The 16926-nt window shown below is 25.0% G+C and overlaps 4 protein-coding genes across 4 annotated transcripts; 3 read left to right on the top strand and 1 right to left on the bottom strand.

Annotated features, from left to right (window-relative positions):
* Positions 1–2694: 2694 nt before the first annotated feature.
* INT (tyrosine recombinase, putative) lies at positions 2695–5802 on the top strand (the record flags this gene model as incomplete). Its single annotated transcript, XM_029007804.1, has 13 exons — positions 2695–3151; positions 3304–3394; positions 3549–3612; positions 3834–3892; positions 3973–4033; positions 4146–4259; positions 4415–4475; positions 4564–4714; positions 4860–4954; positions 5094–5130; positions 5343–5402; positions 5486–5546; positions 5704–5802. 13 exons carry the CDS (start codon positions 2695–2697, stop codon positions 5800–5802), a joined length of 1410 nt encoding a protein of 469 aa, XP_028864156.1.
* Positions 5803–6545: 743 nt separating this feature from the next.
* On the bottom strand, positions 6546–8345 carry PmUG01_14025400 (conserved Plasmodium protein, unknown function; the record flags this gene model as incomplete). Its single annotated transcript, XM_029007803.1, has 1 exon — positions 6546–8345. The coding sequence occupies one exon, from the start codon at positions 8343–8345 to the stop codon at positions 6546–6548; it is 1800 nt and encodes a 599-aa protein (XP_028864155.1).
* Positions 8346–9158: 813 nt separating this feature from the next.
* Positions 9159–13358, top strand: PmUG01_14025300 (conserved Plasmodium protein, unknown function; the record flags this gene model as incomplete). The annotated part of the gene is made up of 1 exon (XM_029007802.1): positions 9159–13358. The coding sequence occupies one exon, from the start codon at positions 9159–9161 to the stop codon at positions 13356–13358; it is 4200 nt and encodes a 1399-aa protein (XP_028864154.1).
* Positions 13359–15176: 1818 nt separating this feature from the next.
* On the top strand, positions 15177–16484 carry PmUG01_14025200 (conserved Plasmodium protein, unknown function; the record flags this gene model as incomplete). Its single annotated transcript, XM_029007801.1, has 1 exon — positions 15177–16484. One exon carries the CDS (start codon positions 15177–15179, stop codon positions 16482–16484), a length of 1308 nt encoding a protein of 435 aa, XP_028864153.1.
* Between the last annotated feature and the right edge of the window lie 442 nt (positions 16485–16926).

Here is a 16926-nt window from a genome sequence, read left to right as displayed (position 1 = left end):
ATGAATGTATAAGTGTATACCTATATGCCATATATATATATATATATACATGTGTATGCACATTTATTATGTTACCATTTGTCACATTAACGCATTTTATGATTACATTACCCCAGTTATTGTATTATCCTAATGACAAAAGTTTTTATTATAATTACACCTATAATTATTATGATAATATATTATTAGGTCGTAATATTTTTCTTTTTTGTATTTTTGTTTTTACATAATTACGCATTACAAATACAATATCTTTAAGTATAAATAATAGTGAATTTAAAAGCTTTAAATTTTTTTTTTTTTTTTTTTTAATGTTTTTTAAATCTTTGTATTTGTCTATATGTTATTTATAATTCATAAAAGTAAAGAATATTATTTAGTTTTATAATTTGTACGTGCTGAAATATAAACAGAAAAAAAAAAAAAAAAAAAAAAAAAAAGAAAAAACCATAAAAAAACTTATAAAAAGAATAAGAGAAAACCATAAGATAAAAAAAAGTGCGCAAAGGTTGCTAAGAATATATTTTTTTTATTTTTAGTTGTTTTTTAAAAATATCAGTAGTAGTGTACACATTGTATATACATAATACAGCCATATGTACTGTATTATTTTCTCCCAATAAATAAGTGTGGTAATGAATTTCTTGCATTACTGTATAATAATTTATATATACATATACATATTTATAAGTAAGGGATAATAATAGCGCTATTATTTCGTATGGTTGTCTTTTTAATGGAATATGTTTCATGTATAAGGGGAGTTTACTCAAACGCTAATAAGTATTCGAAGTAATCTAATGGGTGTACATATATATATACATATGTACACATATGTTTATATTTGTTTAATTACCAATGTCCGAGTTGCAAGAAATGAAGTATTCTTCGAAGAATTGTTACACCTTATGAACGATCAGTTTTTAAGTACATGAAAGAATTTGATAACTATCAAGAAATGTTAAAATACGAATTATTAGGAAAATGAAAAGCATGATAAATCTGTATGTAAGAACTGTAATATTATTCGTTTTATTTATTAAAATATAAAATTAAAACATAACTAATAATGAATGATTATTACAACAATATGAGACAACATAATGATACAGTTATCGCGTTTATGAATATAGCAATTGAACAGAACACTTGTCATGAAATATCATTAGCACATTAAAAATTCATAAATGGAAAAAAAAAGAAATTTGTTTCTAGAATGTTTATCATTTTGTTTTGTTTTTGTTATGTTTTCTTATCAATTTTTTTGTATATTTGTTTTATTTTTACTGTTTTTTCATTGTATTTTTGTTTTAATTTTATCGTAATATTTTATTATTTTTTTTTTTTTTTTGTATTAATTTTTTAACTTTTTTTTTTCTTTCATGTAAATGGCTGTTTTAGCTTTTATTTATGCACAGACATTTAAAAATATACTCTGAGAAATATGGAATTACATATATCTATCTATATATATATATATATACAATTTTTACAATACTAGGACTTTATTTCTCTAAATTTAATTTAACGGATTATTAAAGATGTTTACTTATCATAGATTTAGATAGAAAAAAAAAAAAATGCCAAATATAAAGCTATCATACTTAAAACTGTCTTATATAATTAAATAGCACATAGATACATGTATTAATTTTTGTAGTTCATATGTAATTATACTTTTTAAGGTTCTATTATGTTTATATGTAATATTAACATGTGACTTAATGGAGCATGTATACAACACCAAATATAGTAGAATAGTACTAAAGTATATGTACATAATATAGTATGATAATATAGTTATGTAACATTATAAAAATTAAAAGGAAGAATTTTTCTTTATAAAGTTTTATATTACACATATTTTATATGTATGAAGCTTTTTTTTTTAGGAAATCCAATAGAACAATTAGCCTGCAGAGGATATTTTTTTTCTACTTTTTTCCTTAAATTTTACTTTTATTAACAATTTTTATATAAATTTCAAACAGTTAGTAAAAAGAATGTACTAAAATTATCCAGGTTTAATTATGAAAAATTAAGGAAAAATAATACACAATAATTTGCTCTGTTACGAACAAAATAAAGAAAAAGAGAGAAAAATATTCGTGTAAAGTGTAATACTAAAAGATCAAGAACTTCTTTTATTTTTTTGTTTAGTCCATATAACTGCTGCATATTTTCACGATTTCAAAAATATAACAAAAAAAACAAATTGAAAAAAAGGAATTTAGTAGAAAAAAGAAATATTCATAAAACAAAAACTTTTTAAGCAATTTTTTTTGCGATGTAATTAGGTATACCAAATATTTTATTTATAAAATATTTAATTTTTTACTATTTATTTATATAATTGCACTTTTTTTTGCTTTTTTACTCTTTTTTTTTTTTTTTTTTTGGAGAATAATTATTATGTGTTTACCTAAAACGTCATCAATTTTGTGCGTGTTGAACCTTTTTTGAAAACATCAAAATAAAGAAGCAAAGCACATAATGTAGTAACCCGAGAATGTGTATTTTAAAATTCCTTAACCATAGCCTAGTAAATATAACATTAATAAGATATTTTGCTTATTAAATAGATCGGGAAAATTTACTTCAATTGGGGGAAAAGAAAAAAAAAATAAGAAAAAATTTTTACGATTCATGCTGCACTCAAACTTTGGGATGTATATTTCTTATGAAAATTAAATAATGCATAATATAGTGAAAAATATTATTTGGTTCTTGTTTTTAAAATATGTTAAACATATTAATAGTTTTTTCATAAACAAGATTCATATATTTCATTTAACCAAGTTAAAACATAATAATAATTTAATATATATAAATAAGAAATATTCAAAATACAAGTATATAAGCGTACAAAATAATACCGTATGCTTGAAAAATTATGATGAATCGGAGGATAACGAATATGATAACGACAATTACAGCGTTAATGACAATGATATCGATGACAATGATGATAACGATAACGATAACAATGATAATGATGATGAGGAAATAGATGACAATTTAGCTAGTTGTAAAGAGAAGAGAAATGTTAAAGAAAGAAAAGTGAAAATTGGAAAAATTAAAAAAAAAAAAAAAAGAAAGAAAATTAGTATTGCACTCAAATGTAAAATGTGCAATAAAATTTTAAAGCCAAGTAAGTACTTAGACACATGCATATGCGTTTGTAAAAGTATGTATAAGTTTATATATACATATGTACATGGGTAATCAAAATCCGATGGTTTTTACTTCAAATATTTACCCGTTATTGTTATATTATTTTTATTTCTGCTCCTCAATTTGCAGGGGTAAAATTTTGCAAGCACTGTGGTACAAATGTGTCTGTAGAGAAAATTAAACTAAAGAAATATATAGAAGATATTTACATGCCCTTCAGGTGTTCACATATATGTAAAAATATGTATATATATATATATATATATATATATATATATATATATATATATATCGTACATACATATATGTTGTATTGGTCTAAATGAACAATTACTATATTTTTTTTTTTTTTTTTTAACCTTTTCTGCGAACAGAAAGGAGGAAGTAAGTGATAATACATACAGAGTGGAGAAAGGTTTCTGGAATGATATTCTACCGGTAGATAAGAAATAAAAATAGAATTTAGTATGCTCTTTCCATTTTTTATATTTGTTTAATTCTTTTAGTTTTCAAAGGTTTTGGTAATTTTGGTCCTTTTGGACATGCTATATTTATCATTATGGACATGTTACATTATTTTGCTATATTTTATTTTACTTTATTTTATTTCACATAGTATTACTTAATTTTATTTTATTATATTTTTTTTTTACCAAAAGAAATTAGGAAAATATGAACTTCATGAGTTAGGACCGAACAACTGGGAGAGTTTTTTAAAGTAAGTTTCTTTATTACAACTAAAGAAAACAGTTAAGTAAGTAAATTAATTTTTTTTTTTTTTTTATATCTCCTTTGTAGATATTTAAAGTCAAAGAATTGTTCGCCTAGGACTATGGCTTTATACCAGTCAACTTATCAGGTAGCGCACCATGATGTTTCATACAACAAAAAAATAAAGAAATGCTTCCTACTATTTGTTCTTCATCATTTTAATTTTCTTCTTTATACGTATTCACTCTTTTCTTTTGTAGCAATCCTTGAAATACGCCTTGTATCGAGACTACTTAAAAAGTATACACCATTTTCGTAAAATAAAAAAGAGTACTATACCTCGAAGAAAAATTACACCCTTATCACCGAAAGAAGTATGTCATATATATATGTCCTATGTTTTTCCGAAAAATCGAACGAACATGCATTTCATCACATGTAAACATTAACTTGAATATATATATATTTTATGTTTTGTTTTTTTATTTATTTTAATTTTTTTACCTTTTTTCCAATTCTTTCATTTTAGATAGAGTTATTATTAAAGAACAGCAGTGACATGCACAGAGCAATATTTGCTCTAAGCATAGGTAGTAGAAATAACTTCATTTTTACGTAATATTTTTTAGTAGTACATAAAATGTTTATATCAATTCGAATCTTTATAAAAATACATAGGTATTGGTTTACGCCCATCAGAAGTTTTACGAATTCTTTGGGAAGACATAAATTTTGAAAAAAAAGAAATTTTTATAAAAGGTCAAAAAACGAAATACAGTAATACATCAATTCCTCTAACGAATTTCGCGTATATCGAGTTGAGAAAATGGTAAAATTAGCATTTTCATATGTTCCTACAGTTGTATTTTTGAATCTATGCATTATATATCATTCGTTATGTTCCACTATATAAGTGCTATGCATATTTTACATTTCGCACGTTATATTATTTTCATATTCAAAAAATGTGGCAGGTGGGAAATAGAGAATAAACCGTTAAAAGGTCTATGCTTTTATTCAGAGATTATTAAAAATAAATTTAATTACACAAACACGAAAACTCCCTTAAGTATATTTTTTTAAAAACATAATTTAAATAATTATCAATGTATTGTAAATGAAATTATGTATGTTCATGCGTAAATAATATATTATATATATAATATTTCACATATTTACCCATTCGTCATTTACTCCTTTGTTATCAGAAACTTTTAAAACTGCTCTAAAGGGAGCAGCCAGAAGGTACCATTAATTCTCGAATAACCCCAATAATATTGTACCATGCTTCTGTTGATATGATCTCATGTATATGCTCATGCGGGGTTATGCTGGTGTTCATTTATGTATATATAGTTATGCATATATACGTACGTATACATATGCACATACACATATACATACACGTACACATATATATATTTACGAAATGACCATATGTGCAATTTTTTTGTTAGAGCTGGACTTGAAATTAGTGAAGACGGGAAAAAGAGAAGAATTTTTCCTTACCTTTTAAGGTATAAAAAATAATATTACTACTGATATTATGCAAAATGTAAAAGTTTATTTAATACTTTTTTTTTTTTTTTTTTTTTTTAAGACACTCTTTTGCGACCATAGCTGCAACTTCAAACCCCCCCGTTCCCTTGCCAGTAGCGCAGGTATATTTTAGTATTTATGTATCTTTAATTGTGAACATAGGTGTGTATATTCACATTCGTGTAAAAGAAAAGTATTTACATGATATTGTGTATATAGTCTTTTATAAATACGCATGCACTTATATTCATGTTCATATGTACAACTGTTTATATGCAGGCAATTATGCGGCATTCTTCATCCAAAATGTTATTAGACACTTACACAAAAGCCGGAAATAACATAATAAGGGACGGCTTGGATAACTTTAAAATATAGGTGCTACACTGTTGTTATTATGAATATATGTGTATATGTATATAAATGAATATGTATGCACATTTTTCTTGCACCAAATTTTGAATAAGTATTCCTACTCAAAATTAAAAAGAATTACTTAAATTTATTTTGTATGTGTACGAAAAAAAAAAAAAAAAAAAAAAAAAAAAAATTATTTTTTTGTTGCTTTTCTTTTTAATTATGTTGAAACAACTGTTCAAGTGTACAAAATGGGTAATTCTGTATTTTATTTTTTGTTTTCTTTTTTGGATTAATAAAAAAAATTTGGGCTCATACATTATTATGCGGTATATGCTCATTTATTCGTTTTGTCCTCTATTCATTCAATCGTTTATTTAATTTTTTTTTTTTTTTTTTGTTTTATTCTAGAAAACTGTTATCTTAAAATTTTTTTTTTTCAAACATAATTACGTGCCTTTTTTGTTAATTTATTCCATTACGATCTATTTTCCCAATACTGTTGTTATTATCACTATAAGTTGTTATGCACACTTATATTCTCATTTTGAAGTATGCCATCATTATTAATTCCCCATTTTAAACTCTCATTTTTAATAATTCATTATTTTACTTCTATTTTATTGTTTCCATTTGCACTCCAATCATACTTGTTACTTATATTTTCATTTTTATTTTTTATATTTCTTTTATTTTGTGTAACTTCTTGAAAATTGAATAATTGTATATTCTGACGTATGGTACTCTTCATTTAGTATTTCACATTATATAACCTTGTTATTTTCGGCATTACTTGTCTCCTGGTTTTGTGTATCGTTCTCAATCGCTTCCTCCTTCACAATCACTATATCCTTCTCAGTCACTGCTTCTACATTTTCTGTACCCTTTTCATTTACTATCTCCTCAGGAACTTCCTTCTTAATTACTTCCTTTTTATTTACTTCTGTCTTCTCAGTTAGCTGCTCCTTTTCATTTACTATATCCTTCTTAAACAATACCTCCTCAGTTACTTTTTCCTTCTCGATTACTTCCTCCTCCTCAGTTACTTTTTCCTTCTCGATTACTTCCTCCTCCTCAGTTACTTTTTCCTTCTCGATTACTTCCTCCTCCTCAGTTACTTTTTCCTTCTCGTTTACTTCCTCCTTCTCAGTTAGCTTCCCTTTCTGAATTACGTTCCCCCTCTCAATTAGCACCTTTTTATCAATTAGCTCCTCTTTATCAGGTAGTTCCCCCTTCTCATTTACTGATTCTGTTTGTTTTTCTATTCCTCCTTTTTCTTTTGCTACTTCATGTTCACACTTTTGTTCTCCTCCTTGTGTTTCTTCTTCGTCAAGCAAGATTACGTCTTCAACGCAACTGCTTTTCATTTTGTTAGGGGGCCTTTCATTGCTATAGTCTGAACTATTCGTATATGTTTTCTCTAATAAATTATTGTTTCCCTCATTGTATGAGCTTTTATTTGTTTTAATTATTTCATTATTATTTGTACATACATTTCTTGCAGTTTTGTCCTGCGACTTTACAATATTTAAATCGGTTCTTTTTTTATATTCAAGCTCTTTTGATATATTAAAAAAAGAAGAATTAAGAACATTAGATGCCATGTTAATAAAAGAGTTAAACTTTTCCCCTTCCATTAATAAATTATAAATATTACTTCTGGATGAATTATGATCTTTTAAAAGAGTGGGATTATCGCCACCCCTTTTTTTATTATTGTTACTAACATTTAACTCTTTCTCTATATTATTCTCATTATTTGTATATTCTCGTTTAATATTGTTAATATTTTGTATTTTATTGTAATTTGTATTTTCACAATATATGGTATTATTTGTATATTCTACATGCTTTTTACTATTAAGTATCCCCTCTGGGGTGTTTCTGTTATTTACCTCGTTAATGTTATGGTTTGTACCTCTATTGTTGTTATTTGTTCTGTTTTTGTTTTTATCCATATTATTATTATTATCATCCATATTATTATTATTTTCATCCATATTATTATTATTATTATCGTCCATATTATTATTATTATTATTATTATTATCATCCATATTATTACTATTGTCATCCATATTATTATTATTATCATCATCCATATTATTATTATTATCATCCATATTATTATTATTATTATTCATATTATTATTATTCGTATTATTATTATGCATATTATTACTATTGTCATACATATTATTATTAGTAGTACTATTATCTATATTATTATTACTACTATCCTGTTCAGTGTTGTTATGTTTACCATTGTAGCTTTCGTAATTTTTGTCTTCACCTTTTTGCGTTCGAAGATGGACAGGTGTGTATTCCGAATGAGCTGAATTATCCTTGTGAGCATTTTGCGTAAATTCCGTTTTAACTTGGTTTACTATATCTTTAATATGTCTTTGTAAACTTTTATTCTCTTCATCCAATAATTTATTTTTATTTTTTAACAATTCCATGTTATCAGAAATAATTATCAACAAATTTTGAAGCTCCATTATCCTTTGAATGATTTCATTGTTGGACGTTTTTTCTAAATATGCATCACTCAGTGGGTACATTTTTGATTACAATATATATATGTGTGTATTTATATTTTAACATGTGGAATAGCATGAGAGAACGGCAGCTTTTTTGATTAACATAATTCCAACTTGCATTATATGCACATATATAACATATACCTATAGAGTTGGCACTATTATTTGTCACATCAACTACATGCATAAACAGAGGGGCTATATTCACACTATTGTGCATAATTAATTATTGATATATTTCTCAAAAAAGGCCAAAACAAAAAGGAGAATTAAGGATCAACTTCCTTCATTAATTTGTCAAGTTGCGTGCCTTTTCAATATTTTTCTTGTAATCGCCCACAGATTGATATGAAGAAAAAAATAATAAAAAGTAAACAATAAAAAAAAAAAAATTGATAGGCATGTTCACCATAAACGGCCAAGCATAGTACATGCACATATAGGTATATATATAAATACATATATATATACATACATAAATACAAATATATGTACATCCATGAATAAATACATACATAAATAAACACATATATACAAACATATATATTTACAAATGAGAAGAATTAAAAGCCGCAAAAATTGTATCAAATTGAGGAAACACAAATGGGCGTAACAAAAAATCTCGATGTATTAGTCCATATTCAAATATGCCACAAGTAGGTAAGAGATAAGGGAAAAATAAAAGGAATGCTGGAAAAAAATTTTAAATAAGCTAAAAAAATATACACTTATATATGAATATATATATCTATATGTATACATTTGTATTAACGTATATGTAGTTAGAACGTGTAATACAGTACATTGTTAAACGAACCGAACTACAAATATATAATGGACAGAAAAATAATATGGAAAAGGAATTTTTTTTTCGTATATTTTAACAAAAGACTCTATATAAATAAAGCTGATGAAATAGCTAAAACGAAAAGTCCTAGAAACAAAAGTAATAAGTTTAAAAACATTTACATTGATTTTTCTTTAAATAAATATATTAATATTAATAGCTTAAATGTGGATAAGTTCATTAAAACTCCAATACATTATCAAAGGTTTAAAGAATTAGTTGACACGATAAAATGTGTGAGCAATGTGAGGTTACAGAATATACATTTAGTGAGGAAAATTATAAATTCTTTAGAGGTGTATATAATAAACTATTTAAATAATTTAAACCTTTTCAACGATTTAAATAATTACAGTGAATCTACTTATAATGTTGATGATGTTTTCAATGATGAAAATGATGATGAAAATGCGATTACCCCCAACAGTGTGTCAACTATACTAGTAAGTTTGTATAAGCTGAAATATAGAAATGAGAAGTTCCTAAAATTGTTAGAAAAATATATTTATGTTAATAAGGAGAAATTTAAAATCTCGCAAGTGCATCTAATATTGTATATATATTCTTATTTTAATAGGGTAAATAGAAGTTTTATTAATTCTTTGCTTGTAATTATTTTAAATAATAAAAATGTATTAAATACAGATAACATACTAAATATTTTCACCTCGTTATTTTATTTAAATTGCAAAAATGAAAAAACGTTAGATCTTTTAACGGCGTACATTATCACCAATAACTTTATCTTTGATATAAATGTTATCATTTTTCTTTTGAACAATTTAAAAAAGTTAAATTATTCTAAAACATGTCTAATAGAATATTTTCATGACCAAATTATTATGAAAATACATCATCTGAGTGTTGAAAAAAATAAGAATTATATGGATTCCTTCTTTTTAAAGAAAAGCATTCAAAATATTATTGATGAAGAGAGTAGTCATATGGAAATTCATCAACCTAGTGGTGCGACTGGTAGGAACTTGCATAATATCTCACCATGTATATGTGATGATAACATGCAAGTGCATAGAAGACGTGATAAAGAATGTAAATACAATATATATGATAATTATGTAGACATTTATGGATCACTACACAACAAATTCATTGCGGAAAATAATTATGTAGATTATATATATGAGTATTATAACAAGAAATACATGGAGGACAAAAATAAAAGCAAAGTAATTATACTAATGGAAGCTTTAATATACTACAAATATTTTAAAGAAGATTTATTAAAAGTTTTATACGATTATCTTTTGAGTAATTTAAAAAGATTTGACAAAGATGACATTTATCAGATACTATCCAACATATATTCCTTTCAACCAAAAAATTATGTATCTATTAATATGTTGAATAAAAAACTGTTGATGAGTATGTGTTATTATTATGTCCCTCTTTACAATAAGTTTAATATAATTATATTTTTGTTTTTAAAATTATTACTTGAAAAATATAATTATTTCAATATTTTTGTCGATGAAATACTGTTACATAAAATAAATACGGACATTCTTAATTTGACGGAAAACGAGTTTTTAGTCTTATTGAACGAGTACAAAAGTGCTAATATTGTCAAGTACTTATGTGATATTTCTTTAATATATTTTAATTTTTTTAAGAAAAAAAATAGTGAATACTTACATACAAGAGGGGAAGAGTTCTATAAGTTAGGAAGAACAAATGTTGAAATACATGATCATGGTACAAAAGACGAAGAAAAAAATTCATCAAAAAATTCGTTTTCCATTTTAAGGGAGACAAAACCATATGCGGTGGGAAATAAAAGCGTAATATTCGAGTATAACGAAAAGAACAAGTTAATATCTTATGACAGTCAGTTTTTATTACAGCTTTTTTACTTCTATGTCGAGACTACGTATTATGAAGGGGTATTTTTGTTTTTAAAGAGTTTGTTTATTGGTGTTAGTAATTTAAGAAATTTCGATCCATTTTTAAGTTACAGAATTAATAATTCTGTTTTTTATGGAGAAAACGAGAATTACGATAAGAATGTAAAAATTGGAAAAGTTTTTAAAAAATTAAATGCACTACAACTCTTGCAGGTTTATGAATATTTCAAGAGCTGCTTTGACACATATGAAGATTTTCTTACCAAGCAGAGTAATTTAATGAACAGCTGTCACGAAAAATGCTTGTATAAGTTTTACTTAAATAATGGCATTTTAAAAGATAGCAGCGGTTCGGATGATAAGGCTAATTCCAGAGATAAAGTTGGTTCATTTGAGAGAATCCATTCTAATAATAGAGACGAATCTATTGGTAGAAACGATTCTATTGGTAGAGACGATTCTATTGGTAGAGACAATATTACTGATAGAGACTATTCTACAGGTAGAGATGATTTTACTGGCATAGACTATTCTAATGTAATATTTCCTGTAGATAGAGGAAAGGGGGAAAATGTTTCAATTATAGATGAACATATTTATGTCGGTGAAAGGGTTAGCAAATATATATTCACAGCAAGTAAAATAAATTACGTTAGTTGCAAAAGCATTAGAAGTGCTGTGAGAAGTAAAGAAGGGAATAAAATCAAGAATTATGTTAATTCCAATGAAGCTAGTGGGAACTATGATATAACTGGAAGCATGAGAAAGAGTAACCATTTTTTAAGTAAACATTTAGAACAGAATAATGCTCCTAATTGTAATAGTATAAATAGTTTACATAATAATATGAACATATCAGCAGCTATTGGAAGAAATACTTTTGAGATAGACAGCTACATTTATAACGTTTTGAACAATATATTTATGTACACCCCTGTAGATTTATTTGCATTACATATTCATTACTTTAATTCTAATAATTTATTTTTTTTATTAAAAAATATTATTTTTAAATTGAAATACATAAATGTCAATTATTTATCATTAGTTATTTCTAAAGTTTTTATCTTAACAAGCAGAGAAAGCTGCAATGAAACAAAAAAAAAATATCTTCATTTCTTAGACTTCTTTCACAATTACTTACTAGGTGAAGAAGCTAATAGCGAGAAATTTTGCTATCCATTAAAATGTATAGAGGGTGTAAAAAACGGTTATAATTTTGACAGCAATGAGAAAAGATTAATTATAAGTACCGTCTGCAAGAGTTGCATATATTATAAGAATTACAATTCAAACGAAAATGAGAATGAAAAAGTAAAAAAACGAGTTGCTTATATATTATATAAAAACAAGGCCTATTCACACTATATAAACAATGACCTGGTATTTGACGCAAATTTTTTAAACTCATTTTTTCAGTTTATTTTAAAAAAAAAAGTTCTTTATCGATGTGCGTACTACGATATGACGAATGAAAGTTTATTTCTTATATTAAAATCGTTGCAAATAAGGAAGAAAAACAACAAATATATGAAGAGTGTAGAAACAATAACAAATATATTTATATTTAGATACATTCAATATAATGAGCAGCAAAATAAGGCTCACCTAACAAGAAAAACGAATTATGATAAAGAAAGCAACATTAATCTGGACGATTCATACTTAACTGATACCATTAAGACAACTTTGAACTTAAGTTTATCTTTAAATGGTTCAGGTGGCAGTGATACCTATGAGGATGCTATTATAGATGGTAAAAATTTACGTAATGGGGAGAAAGGAATAGACGAAAATTCATCTTGGACAAAAGTTACATATCACGAGAGAGAACAGAACAATGATACCTCATCGAATGAAGATGCCTTATTGTACAATGCTCCTATGTCATATAACAGTACATTCGTATGTACAAGTTCTTATGACAATAGGAGTTATTCTAGTGCAAGAAACGAATCATGTAGACCTCAAAATAAAGATGCAATGAAAACGTTCATTCATATATATTACACAGTTGTAAAAGTACGATATTTTCATGAAATGCCAGTAAATAAACATATATTTCGTGAATTATGCATAAATAGAGACTATGTTAATAACAGAATGTTATTAAGCCTACTCTTTTTTATATACAAGTACAAATTTGAAGAAATAATATATATATTAATGTTACAGAAAAAATGCTTTTTGTATAAAGATTTATATTATGCTCACTCCAATTGTAGAATAATGGAGTTCCTTTGCAAAAATTTAAAAATTAATTTAGATGAACACTGTAGAACTACATCAGCTAAGCAGACTTCCTACGACTACGAGACTGTTTGATTATACAAGTTCGTATATATGTACTAGTACATATATAATAAAATGTAGATATAATGAATTAAAAGTAGATTGATTTATTATATCATTCAAGGAAAGGAAAATTCTTTTCCTTTTTTAATTTTGAAAATTTGAGTATGTTAAAATTTGTTCTTAATAGTATTTAATTAACGAATCTGTCAGTTGTATGGCATCTCAACTGTTCGCTTTTTTTTTTTTTTTTTTTTTTTTTAAAAAGGCACTTCGTTTGTTTATTTTCTTCTTTTGTTTCTTGCATACACCATTTTTGCTTATTTTGTAAACTTTTATAAAAGTTACTTTATTATTATAATATTTTACTATATTATTTTATTTTGTCTTTTCTTTAAATAGTTTAAACTTGCTTTAATTTATGTCTGCGTAAAAACAGTTCAATATTCTTTTTTTTTTTTTTTTTTTTTTTTGTTTTTTTGTTTTTTTGGAATGAGCTTTTCCCATTTAACTTATATATCGAAATATAAAGAAAAAAAAAAAAAAAAGGATTGTTTTATCAAAATAAAACTTAATTATTTGTGTTATAAAATAGAATTTTTACTTTAATTTGTAATTATAATCTCTCATTTTTTAGTAAATTTACAAATGATCTATAAACAAAATAAAGTTCCTAAAGTGAAGTTTTTTATTATTCATTTCATTAACAGCTTTCGTATGATTAAGCCTTTCTAGATCGATTATTTAGATATTTATAATTTAGTTATTTTGTTATATAGTTATCTGTTATATTTTCATTTAGTTAATTTTTATAAATATTTTTTTTTATTTGTTATTTTTTTTTCAATTTAAATTATTCATGTTTGAGCTTGTGCTTAAATATACCTGTGTATATGTATATATATATATATATATATATATATATATGTGTACACTTACAGGTGAAATCGTGTGAACAAGATAGTGTAGATGAGCAAATTCTTACATGGTGTATTTATAGTGTATATATTGTGCACATGATATGTGCATGAAGTGTATGAGTATAATGTGTATAATAATAATAAATAGAAGTATTGAGGGGCATATTATTTCTTTTTTATATGCATTAATTTTTTTTTTTTTTTATTTTATAATTGTATATATATACATGTTTCTATTAAATTTTTGCGTTTATATATTTAATAACACTGGGAAAAAAATGTTCAGAAAGAATTAAATTTTTTATTATTTATTTTTTTTTACTTTTTCCTTTTACGTTACACATAGCGCACATTCAGGGAGGATTAGGAAGGGCGTTTGTAAATTGAAGTAAAATTGATATATTTATATATATATATTTATTTATTTATTTATGTATTTGTTTGTACATTTTTATGTTTATATACAAGTACATTTCTATGTATATTTGCATGGATATTTGTATGTATATTTGTATATGCATTTGCATGGATATTTGTATGTATATTTGTATATGTATTTGTATGGATATTTGCATGTATTTCTGTATGTATATTTGCATGGATATACACACGTGTATATACATATATATATATATGTGTATGTTTCTTTTTTTTTTTTTTGTTTCGTGCATACGACATTTGTTAAGTAAAAAAGTTTTTTTATTCGTTCGTTTGTAAATGTTTTTTACATTTTCCACCTTGCACTTTCGACCGCATATTCAATTGTATTTGTTAATTTTATTTTTTTCGTTTTTTATTTAGTAGATAAGGATTCGTAGTAGAAATAGTCTGGTGTATACATAATATATCATAAGAATGGTACAGAATTAAAATACCCAATTAATTTTTTATTTTCATATTAACACAACTAGTTTGTAAGAAATGAGTAAAGATGAACAATTCACTCGTAGAAGATGTAATAAGAAGATATGTTCAAAGAAGGAAGGACATTATAAACAAGGTCATAAATTCTAGGGATAGAATACCATTAGTGGAGTATACAATAGAAGGTGACGAATTGTTCATATGTTCCAAGTACTATTTTATAGATAATATATATATTAAAGTGAAAAAGGAAAATGACAAATTTAATTTAAAATTTGTAGACAAGAACTGTATGAATTTATTCAAACAAAGAGATCATATAGAAAATAATACGATAAATGCAGAAATAGGTAATGGTGGGATAAACACAGAATTAGATAGTGAGATGCAGAACACTGAATTAGATAACGAGGTGTTATATGCAGAATTAGATAACGAGATAATAGATGCAGAACTGCATAACGAAATGTTAATGGAAGAATCAGGTAGCGAGATGTTAAACTTAGGATCAGATAACGAGATATTGAAAACTGAATTAGATAATGAGGTGTTGTCTTATACAAAATTAGACAATAAAATGACGCTAAACTCAGATTTAGAACATATGGATTTTTCAAAAAAGGAGAGAAAAAATCTTATTATTATATTAAGTGGAACTTCAGGTGGTGGTAAGAGTACCTTAAGTTGTTTATTAGGATTGTTCTTAAATATAAGGAGAATTTTATCAACAGATGTTGTACGAGAAATTTTAAGAAAGTATCAAGTACAGAATGACAGGTATCTTAGGTATTCAACATACGAATCATGGAGATTAAATAGTAGCGAAGATGAGGAAGATTTTGAATGTGCGCAAATAAATAGAGAGTGGGGTGTACAGACAGACGAAAAAAAAAAAGTTAAGAGTAGGGAGTTTAAAAGCTATAGTACTAAATACTCAGAGAGAGGTAAAGACGTTGAAAATATGCTGAGAAAGAGGTGTATTGGGAATTACTCAAAACAATGTGAATTGATATTTAACTACGTTGATAACATAATTAATGACCATATTGTTAACAAAGAATCTATAATAATAGAAGGTGTACATATAAATGCAGAAATTATAAATAAATTAATTAAGAAGTATCCCAATAAAATTATTTTTTTCCTAGTCTACATAACTGATAAGGAAACTAGTATTCGAAGATTTTCTAGTAGATCTACAGATTCAAATGAAGAAGAAAACAAATACATCAAAAATATTAATTATATTAATGATATACAAAATTATTTACTAGAAACGACAACAAATTTAGTTCCTTCAGTTAATTATATTGAAAATATTGATATTTATAGTTCGCTAGAGAAAATTCTTAAGATAATATATTCATTTAACTAATTTGTACTCAAACACACAACAGTATTGTTGTAGGAGCTAATGTATATTAATTGGGGTTAATGTTTACTTTTTTTTTTTTTTTTTTTTCCCCACATTTTAAAATATGTTACTCAATTCCATTAATTATATTTGTTTACAGGATGTTCATCATTTATTGATTGTATATCATTAATTTTATTTATTCCTTTATAGCTACGTGTTTCTTTTTTCTTTCATTTATCTTTATTATTATTTTTTTTTTTTTTTGCGTATTTTTTGCCATTCAGACCTATTTATGTTGGAGTGTGCGTATTTAATTGCGCACATATTTATCTGTTTACCTATTTAGCTGCATATCATTTTAGCAGCACCCCTATTTAGGTATTTATTCATTTATAATTTTTTTTTTAAGTGCTTGTTCCTATTTTCATCTTTGATTTATTATTTTTTTTTATTTGTATAA

Source organism: Plasmodium malariae (assembly GCF_900090045.1).
Source record: "Plasmodium malariae genome assembly, chromosome: 14".
NCBI classification, from domain to species: Eukaryota; Apicomplexa; class Aconoidasida; order Haemosporida; family Plasmodiidae; genus Plasmodium; species Plasmodium malariae.
Note: the sequence above shows the minus strand (reverse complement) of the source record. Positions and strands in the feature narration are given on the sequence as shown.